Source organism: Atta colombica, unplaced genomic scaffold (genome assembly GCF_001594045.1).
Source record: "Atta colombica isolate Treedump-2 unplaced genomic scaffold, Acol1.0 scaffold141, whole genome shotgun sequence".
Taxonomy (NCBI): domain Eukaryota; kingdom Metazoa; phylum Arthropoda; class Insecta; order Hymenoptera; family Formicidae; genus Atta; species Atta colombica.
In genome coordinates this window covers 1,144,845-1,157,424 of record NW_017259230.1, presented here as the reverse complement: position 1 = coordinate 1,157,424, position 12,580 = coordinate 1,144,845, and the positions used below count along the sequence as shown (strand labels likewise).

The 12,580-nt window shown below is 26.7% G+C and overlaps 1 protein-coding gene across 1 annotated transcript in view; it reads left to right on the top strand.

Annotated features, from left to right (window-relative positions):
* LOC108684902 (octopamine receptor beta-1R-like) overlaps window positions 1-12,580 on the top strand; it is a 53,127-nt gene that overhangs the window by 39,849 nt on the left and 698 nt on the right. The window contains exon 2 of the mRNA XM_018189440.1: window positions 4,205-4,426. Coding sequence (XP_018044929.1) covers window positions 4,205-4,426 — 222 coding nt within the window. The remainder of the gene's footprint in view (window positions 1-4,204; window positions 4,427-12,580) is intronic.

Here is a 12,580-nt window from a genome sequence, read left to right as displayed (position 1 = left end):
TCTTTTTTATATATATATATATATATATATGATTACTTACGTCTTATTTTCATTTTTCATATATACACATTATGTAGAAGTATACGTATAAATAATTATTACATATATAATTTTTTTCTATCAAATATAACAATAAATAGAAAGAAGAAAACAATTTTTGTTACATACATAGATTAATTAAAGACGATTTTGACTATTAGCTTTTACGTTATATCTATTTTATAATGGAAGATTAAAATACATTCACGGTCTGCTTGTTAAACATTCATTTAATGTAACTGCATAAGACGGACGATAAATGATCTTGCCATGGTAATCTTACGAAGGATATTTCACTACCGCTATCGCTATCGGCGGTCTTATTTCACGCAAATTACGATCGGACTATCCTTATAGCAGCGAAATATCGCGCATAACTATACAGCGGCTAAATGTATCTATATCGAGCGTAATGCGACTGCAAATCTCGATTTAATGAAGACGAATATACTGCGCAAGGTTTCAGTGGAACCGCGAATTAATTTCGATTATAAGTTTTCAAATTGGCATCTGGCGATGTTTATAAAATTATAATGTCTATAAAAATGAAAAATATAAAATGAAGAAATTAAAACGACAATAAGATTAAAAAAGAAATTAAACATTAACATTAGAATCAAATAATAATAATGAAATGCAAATGAATTGCAATAATAATTCTTGAAACTAAGATACGCATATCCCGACGCTTTGACAATGATGTTGTCTATAATTTTATAGTTTAAACGTGATAAAGTTTAAATGTAATAAAAATCTCAAATTTTGTGAAGACGATAAATATTTTTATCGACAAGAATGCCATGACTGTTTATTTGATAGAATCTCAGAAGTTTTCAATCTCTTCGTGCTCGTGTAATATCTAATTTAGCTTCAGCCAATGCTTTCCACGTTCTCCTTATGCCGTAGCGAGTGTTTATGAAAAAAAAAAAACTTAGTCGAGAAACATCTTCCAAGTTTGCTCTTGTTTCGAGAACGAGCGTAACTTGGAACGCAAGTTCGCAATTGAAATACGAGGTTCGTGTGATATTCTTTTTGTTAAAAGCCGTGGTTGCCGAGGTTCGTGAAGTAATATGGAAGTAATATCGAAGCTCTTCAGTTGATCTCGAACTTTTTAATTGAACTAACTTATATAAACAGTTTATTAGGTTACGAGATTGATTTTGGATTTATTTTTTAACAAACAATGAAGCATGTAAATTTAAGTTTAGTAGATTATGATTATAAGAAAAAAATTATTTACTGTGCTGATTGTAATTACCTATACCTATTGTATAATAATTATTTATATTGATTCAGAGACAATTTTACAACTTACATGATGTAAATATACAGTGAGTGCAAAAAGTATTCATAGAGAGAAAATATTTTTTAAAAAACTTTATTTATCCAATGAGAAATGAATCGAATTGATGTCAATATCGATATGATGATTTCAAGAACCAATTCGATGTCGATTTGACATTTAATTGATGATCATTTCTTGCTAGGTAATTAATAATTTATTTATAAAAAATAAACTAGACTGTATGTTTCTTAAAATTATATGTACCAAAAAGACATGTATTAATTATAGAAAATATATCATACAAAAAATAATCGAGAATTAAAAATTATATTGTTTGGATGTTCAAAAAGTATTCGTATAGTCGAGAAATTTAGGATCTAAAATCAAAATATATGCTAAGTTCGTTTGTTTATGTTAAAACAAAATGTATTCATTGTATAAAATTGCTAATTAATGTTTATTTTCTATAAATAATATATTTTTTATAAAAAATTTCCTTGTACTAATACTTTTTGCACTCACTGTGTGCGTGTGTGTGTGTGCGTGCGTGCGTGCGTGCGTGCGTGCGTGCGTGTGTGTGTGTGTGTGTGTGTGTGTGTGTGTGAGAGAGAGAGAGAGAGTGTGTGTGTGTGTGTGTGTGTGTGTGTGTGTGTGTGTGTATTGTGTGATATTCTCTCTTTTTTCTTTAAATATATAAATCAAGATATTAATATTTAAGCTCAGTATCTACGCAAATATCTAAGCTGATGTATATCGGGCGAACTACCAAAGTTTAATTGCATTTGCCTTCAGTAATGAGGGAAACTTATTTGTAAACTGTTCATTTATGAACTACTTATTTAGGATATATTAGTCATTTAAAGTTTGATAACTTTGATATTCCCTATTTTATTCATAATTGCGTCGCGAATATAATCGGAATTTTTATTATGAATGTAATTTTTATTACGAACAAAATCTTTATTACAAACGTAATCTCTCTCTCTCTCTTTCTCTCTCTCTCTCTCTCTCTCTCTCTCTCTCTCTCTCTCTCCCTCCCCCTCTTTCTCTTTGTAATCTTTCTGTTTACAAGACTCAAAAGATTAGATGATGATTATATGTTATGTTTTTTTTATTTATATCATTAATATTGTTTGAAAAATAATTATTTAAAATGCAAATATTAAATGTAAATAAAATATTAACATACGTACATGAATATTTAAAAGAATTAAATAATCAAATATATTTGAATAAATTAAAGATTTAATAGTAAAGTATCTTTTTTTTTTCAAAATTTTCCATCTACATTAGCATAGGTTTTTTAAATAAAATTAAACATACATAAACATGTTTTTTCTTTCAATTTATAGACAAAATTAAAGCTTATATTCTATTTTGCAAATATTTTACGATATTAATTCTCGCGAACACGAGTTAATTCAAAGTTGTATTTTCCCATGAATCAGCTATAAGTATGATGAAATGGACGTTGTTAAATTGCGCGGGTAAAACAACTAAATCGAATAACGAACGCAATATTTGAATGCAAAAGCTCACCAACAAGTAATATATCATAGCATATGTCATAGCAATATATAAAAGCAATATATAAAAGTAAACACATACGTACATTGCATTTTCTCAGCATCGGAGTAACGTTTTCCTAATTCTAATTCAGGAATCACTCTAATTTTCGATAACAAATTATATGTTCTGTTTTTTCATTTTAATTTTTAATTGTATAATTAAATTATTGTATTATTATTAATACGGAAATATTATTGTCTAATAACAACAATAATAAAATAATTTCAAAAGAATTTAATATTATGAAAATAAAATAATCCCTACAGCTCAGCAATAAAATATTAAAATAAAATATTAAAATTCTTTTATATATTAATTCTTGTAAAATTGTTTATTAAGCTGCAATGAAAAATCTAGGTCAGAAGGTCAGAGTTCAAGACTGTCCAATTGTACTGCTGTGAATTCAAAATGGATATAACAATAAAATAGTCGTATGGGAAGACATTAAATTCATACGATTTAGCAGGCTGAAAAGATAGCGTGAAGTAAATTTGGATAACGGCCAAGTGATCATAAAACTAACGGTGCATCGTACTTGCGGTTGAGAAGGTCGAAGTTGAATAAACATTGATATGAATTTGAACAGAAAAAAAGAAAGTAATAATTTGGCAAAAAAACAAGTCGCAATAAATTATAAAATCTAATAAATCTAGTATATATAAAAAAACAAAAAATATTAATTTCTATTAGAATTTTTTCTTGTACTTTTATTCATATTAGAATAGGTTTAGATGTAATTACTTAATTAAAAAAATTTATTTTTCAATTAAAAGACTTAAGTGTTAAGATTAAGATTTAAGTATAAATATTATATATTAACTCATCAGTTAGTATAAATAGTATAAATAGTATAAATATTACATATTAATTGATGAATTAATATATAATATTTATACTTGTTGCAATAATAAAAATCGTCTAGGATTATTAATAAGATTTCATTGCGACAATTATAATGAATTAAAATTATTATTCAAGTATTATTAGTAATACATAATTATTCAATCTCTCTGTTATTTGTACTAAATTATTATTTATTTAATATTAGTTATATGTATCTGATGTATTTAATTTCTTTTTTAATATATTAATTAAATCAAGAGATAAATTAAAGCAAGAACAAATATTATATAAATTATTTCTTAAATTAAATTTTGAATTGCGTATTGTGTGTATATGTTCATGCACATAAAATAAAAAAAATATTAGTTAAATGAAAAACATTTTATAAAATTAGTATAAAATTAGCATAAAGTAATTATGCAATTATTATTTATTATATAATAATTTATAATTCATCTTATGTTTTAGGAGCAAGGTAGCGGCCGCTCTGCTAAATAAACATCTACAGATCAATGGGATCTCAGCCGGTTTGACATCTCTGCCGACCGTGGACCAATCGTCGCCGGAGCTACAACCAGAAGAGCCGCCAATAACAAGTAGCAGTAAAATGAAAAGAGAGAGGAAGGCAGCTAGAACGCTCGGCATCATCATGTCAGCGTTTCTAGCTTGTTGGTTACCTTTCTTCCTTTGGTAACGTATATCATTTCTTTAAATTTATTTCATGAATATATAAGTTAAATTGATATACAAATAGAATAATGAAATTTTAATATCAGTTTTATTTTTGTATTTTCTCTCTTTTTCCTTATACGTTCGATATATATATATATATATATATATAGAATTTTATATTCAGAATTTGATTAATAATATAAAAAAAAATGTAATCTGTGACGAAAATGTTTTTTATCTGTATGTATCTCATGTGGAAAACATGCTGTACAATCTGTTACGGTAATTAACATTACTTTCTCGCGCTAAATAGCGTGCAGTATGTTGGCTCCGTGTTCCCTTCGTGTTTGGTTCGTTAATTACGTGGGTGGAACGTATGTGAAGTAAATCGTTGGCGTGACATTGCGTTATCTTTGAGAGGATTCTTAAACGCTTTTAAAAGACGCACGCATACTCACTGAAACTGGTATATTTTAATTTTTTCAACTTTTTAAACGTTATAATTATCTTTATTATATTAAATTAATTAAAAATCCTTAAATTTGCAAAAGGGAAGAAGATACATCTTGTTCTATATTAAATAAAATTATACATCTTGTTTTATACATGGAAAAAACGGTTTTGCTGAAGTATTTAAAAATTTAGCTAGGTAGAGAGATAGAGATCTGAAAATAATATTATTATACTAGCAAAATAATTATATATAAGATGCTCAGTTTGATAAGAAATTTTTTGCTGCAAAAAGTTTTGGTATTCTAGTAATTAATTAAGCATTTTGTAAAATTATTTTGATGAGTCAAAACAAAATTATATTCAGATCGAGCTAAACTTTTAAATACTTCAGTAAAACCGTTTTTTCCGTATACTGTTATTTTAATATTGCTTATATTGGTTGTTAAGAAACAAAAGGAACCACTGACAGATGTTATGTTTTACTTCGAATCCGATAAAAAGTTCGTCGAGAGAAATATTTCATTTACTAAAGTATTTTAAACAATGGCACGTTTCCGTTTCCGACGAAAGACTAGTCGTGAAACTCGATAATTAATTTTGAGCATAAATAGAACTACATGAGATGTAGCGCATGTAGGATGTACTTCATTTTGCTCTGTTTTGTGCAAACAACATGAGATGCAAAAAGTAAAAAAGAGGAGAAAAGAAAATATGTATACATTAACTATTCGTTAATTGCTTAATATAGAGCGATTTTACTAACTCAATATGTAAAAACTTCTTCAGAATTGAAAAATATTTTTGTTGAATTACAAATATCAATAAAAATGTAAAGCAATGATAAATAAAAATAAAACAAGAATTTTTATGTTGGTGCAAATAATAAAAATGTGAAATTAAGTTTATCTAACTCTAATGATGTTCTTCTTCACTAATAATGTTATAACATCGCGTATCATCAATGAAGGAATCATTAATTTTTTTTGTTAAAGAATCCATAATAGCGATTTTATAAAATTACTAATAATTTCATGAAATTGTATGTGATTTTATAAAATTACAGATGATTATATAAAAAGACATTTGAGAATTATTTGCATTCATCAAGTTTCTATAGAATCCATCAGAGATTTTATAGAAAATTAATTATAGAAAATTAAGTATTTTTATTTTTTCATTGTAATAAATATATTATAAGAAATAAACATATTATGAAGATTTTAGTAAATGGATTTAGTAAATGGATGCATAGCATATACAAAATTATTCGCAATTTCCGGCATCTTATTTATATTATATATATATATATATATCATTTCCAAATTACTTAGGATTTTGTGTATGCAAAGAATTGCAAAATCGAATATATTCTGATGGATTTACATATGTATATACGCCGTCTTTCATGCATTTTCTTTGAACTATGGATTCTTTGCTCAATTCGAAATAAATTGCCTCTCAATCGAAAACATGGAAAAAGATCTAAAATTTATTACAACTTTTTGGTATCTGACATTTTCTAACAGTTTTCAGCAAACCTCCTGTCTTTGTAAATTATCTTAAATTAATACTACTATTATAAAATTTATTATAAAATCTACTAGGAATATAAAAAAAAAATTTAATATAAAAAATATAATTTTTAATAAATAATTTTATTATTATTTTAATAAATTTTGTTACAATAGATATAAATTTTACTATATTGATGTATTCTTATGAAATTTAATTTTTCCAAAATTTATTTTCATGCTTGCCACTCAAAAGCAATTTATGGTATTCCGATGCCCTAATAAATATATTAAATAATAAAAAGAAATAATAAAATTAATAATAAATAGAATAAAAATAAAAATCAATTTAAGATTATCCAAAAATTACAGTTCAAAAGAAATGCAGTTAATAAGACATTCTACTTATTATATTATGAAGAATTTAATACTAAATTAGTAATTATGTAATATAATATAAAGCAGTTATTTCTCAGTAATTTTCAATATTATATATAACTTCTGAATTAAATTCCTTTTAAAACACACATACACACACACACATACACACACACACATACACACATATGTGCTACACATATTAAGTGTACACTGGAAGTTTCTAGAGAAAATATACATCAATCTAAAGAAATCGTCCATTTGAAGATTATTATCAAACGAAAGCGGATGGCCGAGGAATATTGCGCCGTGTCGCTCCAAAATTCCTAAGGGTGCACTAATGCGGAAAGGAGGTGAGAGTCGGTTGGTCGGTTATATAGGAAGACGACGCGATCGATAGGGAAAAGTAGTGTATACCGCTGTGATCTCCGGAGATTTGCAACGGAGAGAGCTTGGTTGTGCAGCCACCTCGAAGTGAAGAAAGGGTGGTTCCGGTGTGTGTCAAGTATTTCTTCTCGAGATATAACGCAGTGGCACAATGACATATCACAATAGACTTGTGACGACGAAAGATCGAAAGTCAGCCACTTCTAAATTTAACTTTTTAGTGCAAGGTTTTTTCAATAAAATGTTAGATTTTATTAACAAAGGAACTGCGTAGGTTATATGTGTGTATATTCAAAGTAAACAATTTTATATATGAAAATATTAAATATGTATTTATTTATCATAAAATTTATATTTAAATGTTTTTCATGTATGAAATATACTATTAATTAATTTAATATTAATAAAAAATATTAATATTAATATTAATCAAAAATGTAAAACTTTACACATTTAGTATATATTATAAATATATATACTATGCATACACTATATGTGTGTATGTATACTTTCTTTATATATTTAATATTTAATACTGTAATGTGTTTACGCATTTTAGGTAAGAAATATTTATATTTAAACTGAAAAATATGAATTTATGTCTTTTCTGATATCTTTCTAGTTTTCAAAAAAATTTCTTTTTATTACGGACTTTTAGCGTACGAGATAAACATTAATTGCTCGTATTTAATGGATATAGATGGTTACATTGCTGTTTTCTGAAGCATGATACACTGTGCAGGATTTTGAAAAAAAAAAACATACAAATATTTATATCTATTGTAAGCCAATTATATTTTATAAAAACCATTCATGTTGGAATATTGAATAAAAAATAGAATTTTTCTATTTTTTCTTATTTTATTGAATTATTAATCAATTTTTACGGTAGTAAAAGTTATATGTTTAATAAAAAACAGAAAAATTTACAAATTTGAATTTAATTTCGAAATGTATAAAATAAAGTTTAATCTAATATACAAGAGTAATCAAATTTAGATCAAATTATGTTAACACTTAATATATTTTTTTAAATCAATATGATAATAGAGTCTAATAAATTTAGTACATAAGGAGTAGACTTTCAAAATGTGTTTTGTTCAAAATTTGTAATTTTCGAAAACGAGGAAGAAAGAAATACAAGAAAATTATGTACTTTACAGGAAATACTAATATGCGAATTAGTAAGATATAAAATATTAAATAAAATTGCTGAACAATTGCTAAAAATGTTAAATTAAACAAATGCATTTTATTTGTTTCTAGTTAAAAAACATAGTGCACTTCGTTTTTTTAGCATACAAATTAATGAAAAAATGCTTTCTGAACATATCAAAGCTTATAATGTGAGTCTTTCAACACTGAACACTACGCTATCTCTAATTTAAAAAATGAAATTTGGATAAAACGCATTTTGAAAGTCTGCTCCTCATATATATAAGGGTATAAAAACTAAGAAATTGAATAATTTTTTGATTAATATGAAAAATTAAATCAATACTTTTATTAGTCTTAAATAAATAAAATAATTGTAGAAAAATAGGCTCGTGTAAATGCAATGAATTAAAATGTCAAGGCTTTTTATAAACGAGCAATTGTAGTTAATTAATAAATTCGTCTTTACGTATAACGCTATAAATTTCAAACGTTCCGACAAAGTCTTCATCAGTGATAATAAAGTGTAAAATGTAAAAGTCAAAAATGATAATAAATAAAATAATATTTTTTTACCCAAAAATTAGAACAATAAAAAATGGTTCTCTCCAAATATGGACGCACTAAAGTGTTTTTTCGTGTAATTACTTAGTGGCTTCTTACGTCGAAAAAAATTCCTTACGGATGTCAAGGAAGTTTAATAATTCGGAAGAAGGAAAGCTAGAAAAGAGAAGCGCAATAATCATGTTTCGCAATAATCTGAATCGAATCCGAAAATCTGCTTTTAAGAGAAGAAAATCTAAAAATATTTCCATACTTGAATTTAATCGACTTTCAACTGGTTTCATATTTCGAATCCTGTTACATTTTTTTCGATTTTTCAAGTGATCAACGTTATACGAGTAACTTGCAGTATTCCATAATTGCGATGTTTCAATATATCGTCGCCATTTTTTATTAATCCAACTATTTTGTATTAAATATGTATATATAGAATTTTTATAACTTTTTATCATTTCGGTTAACAATTATAATATAATATAATATACTTAATATAAGATCTCTTATGTTAGTAAATATTATGGAATGTAACATTTTATATATTTTCTATATTCTACATTTCTTTATAAATATTTTCTTTATTAATATTTATTACTATTCATAATTGCTATTACATTCGTTTAATGAAGATAAAGTGTGAGAAGCGTTAGGATACACTATCGCGGTAATAACAGGTGTTATGTGGTCTCGGTGTACGCACTCAGAATATATCGAAGGGAAAACACAGGAAGAAATAGAACAATTTGTAGCTTTCGATTATTTGCCTCTTATCAATTGTCATTACTTTGTTGTGGTTTCCAACAAGTCTCTCGCTCCGGAAAAACAATGGATTTCTCCTCGTACGATTCCACTAGTATTGTATATCGCTGCTAAATTCACTGCATGGCTATCAATTTTCCTGCATATTCGAGAATCGAATCTCTCTGTTTGCATTATTCGGCCGAATAATACAAGTCAATACTCTACTTCTCTCTCTCTCTCCCTCTTTGCTTGGCCTCATTACGGCAAATCCTTGACCTACTTTTCCATTCTTGCCTACCAAGCTTTTTCGATTCTATTGTCGCCATCTGACACATTTCAGGATGTCACTACTTGTACTACGTGAATATTTTCTTAAAACAAATTGAATTTGTCAATGTAACAGGGATAGGAATAAATTTAAAAACATTTTAATTATACTTTAGACGATTTACAGTATAATATAAACATATTTGGAAGAAAGATTTTTATTTATAATTTTATATTACATGTAGTATTTATTTATAATAAATTTTGAAGCGAAATATTTTCAACCGTTCTATTTACATATAATCTCTATATGATCTAGTGCTATATTATCATTGATTACAGTCTAATACAGAGTCCATTACATAATTTTGAATAAATTAAGGTGCAGGTTATTGTACAAAAAAAATAAATCAAATATCGATTTGTGTAGCAATTATGTTATACTAGCTTTTGTTAAAGAAAGAGAAATGCGGATAAAAGTTTTAAAGGAATTGAATAACGCAACGATCAATGGAAAATTATCTTGATGTGTAAAGAACTTTAGCCATTCATATGAGTAGAAAGAAAGAAAGTTGACCTTAACCGATAGCCATTCTATTCTTAGTTAGTACAGCTAATACGAAACACATAGTTCGATTTGTATCGATCAATGATGTAAAGACGCGTAAAAACACAATGGTATTATAGTGTTTTGTAGGAGTAACATTTATTTTCCTTAATGAATTTATGTACTTTTCTACGTTTATAAAAAAAATTTTTTAAATTAAATGAATCTGCGCCTGAAATTTCATATAATTAATAATAAAATAGATAAAAATAGAAAATGTTGGAAATAAAAATAGATACAAGAAATCCTATTAAAAACCGTATGTTTCGGAATCTTTTTTAAAAATTCAATTAGACCCAGCTAACAAGGTTACGTCAAAATGACATCATTTTTACGATCTGTAAACGTCATCAGTTTACTTGTCATCGACGTTATTTAGACATCGCTATGACGTGATTATGTCAAAGTCTATTGACATAAAATGAAACAATTGATAAAAGTGACATTTATTAAGTTGACGTTATTTACCGTTATTTTGACCTAAAAATGACAACAAATAATATGAACTTGTTTACTCGATTTTTAGACGTATTAATTGCGGTACTTTATAAATCTAGTGACTTTACAATTAAGTAGCACAGCAGCGCCTGTAATACAGGGTCTATAATAGAAGTAGCGGGCGTAATAGGGTTTTAAGTCGTAGAAAATTCATCAATCATAGTCGCTCTTATATTCTTCTCATATTGGACTATGATTGATTAATTTTCTACGACTTAAGATTCTATAATGATCGCTACGACTTTTATTGTAGATCCTGCATAAAGCGCTTATATATATTTTTAGTGCTTTTTTAGTGCTTTGTAGGCATTGTGTACTATGTACTTGGGAATAAAGCTCTAGATATACCAAAGTATTGCAAACGTTCTTCATTTTTGACCTAATAACCATAACATATTAAAGTACAATTCTTTTTTTCTTACTCGAAAATTTTACTCGAAATATATAGTATATATACGTTATGTACATTACAATATCGTAAAATTTTCTTCGGAGAGGAATATAGTCCTAATATGCAAGAACGTTTGATGGAAACGAGGTTCAAATAATTGAACCTCGTTTCATCAACATCGGAAATGCAGAGGCTCAACTAAGGTTTACCTAGAAAAGCAGTTGTATCAAATCAATTCTATACATTTTTTATTGAGAAATAATAATAAAATGAATAAATACCAAGAAATTGTATAAAATCTCATGGAAACAGCATTTGCACTATTTCATGTCAAAATTTAGGCATATAAACAGCGTCCACATATACAGACGTCAGCGATACATCTTTTTTGATATAATGCTAACGACATACCATTTTGTAATTAAAATCGCACCATAATTATGTCCCACTTAAAAATTACATGTTATTAAAATCATGTTTTTTTCGATGTTGTCTTGATTCTTGATTTTATTAAAAACTCTTATTTTGCTTGACAAAAAAAATTTTAAATAAAATTTCAGGAATATAGAGACATAGCCTGCTGTCCAAAGTTGTTTGATATTTATTGAAATTTTCCATTTCTTCGATTGAAAAGAGATCCGGAAATGAAAAAGTTCTAAGTAGATTCCTAGTAGATTTAGAGCGGATTCTGAAATAGATTTTATTTTTAGCTTTATGGAATTGTGGCATTTTAACATTGAGCGATTCAATACAGTTATTTCTACATTATTTGCCTCCTTTCAAATCGATAAAAGGGGAAGAGAAATCGTATAACAACGCGATTCAAGAAAGATCGCGACGAGGGGGAGGATCGTCCTCTGCAAGCCTGTAAATCCATTCTTCTCTTGTCGATGGAAACAATTTCGACGTCAGGTGCATGTAGGTCATACCGACAGAAAATGAGATACTTCATCTTTTTCTTTCCGCTACAATATATAGATCATTGCGATGTACTATGTTTTCCAACTGCACTGTATGCGTTTATATAATTATAAAATAAAGCATATTCTTTTTTATTTCTATATTATTATATTTTATTTATTATATTTATTTGATATTTAATTACATTGTAATGTTATTATAATGTCATACGACAAATCATAATGATATTTATCGGCACATAATTACATAATATATAATTTTATATCGATAAATACAGCTCTCTCTCTCTCTCTCTCTCTCTC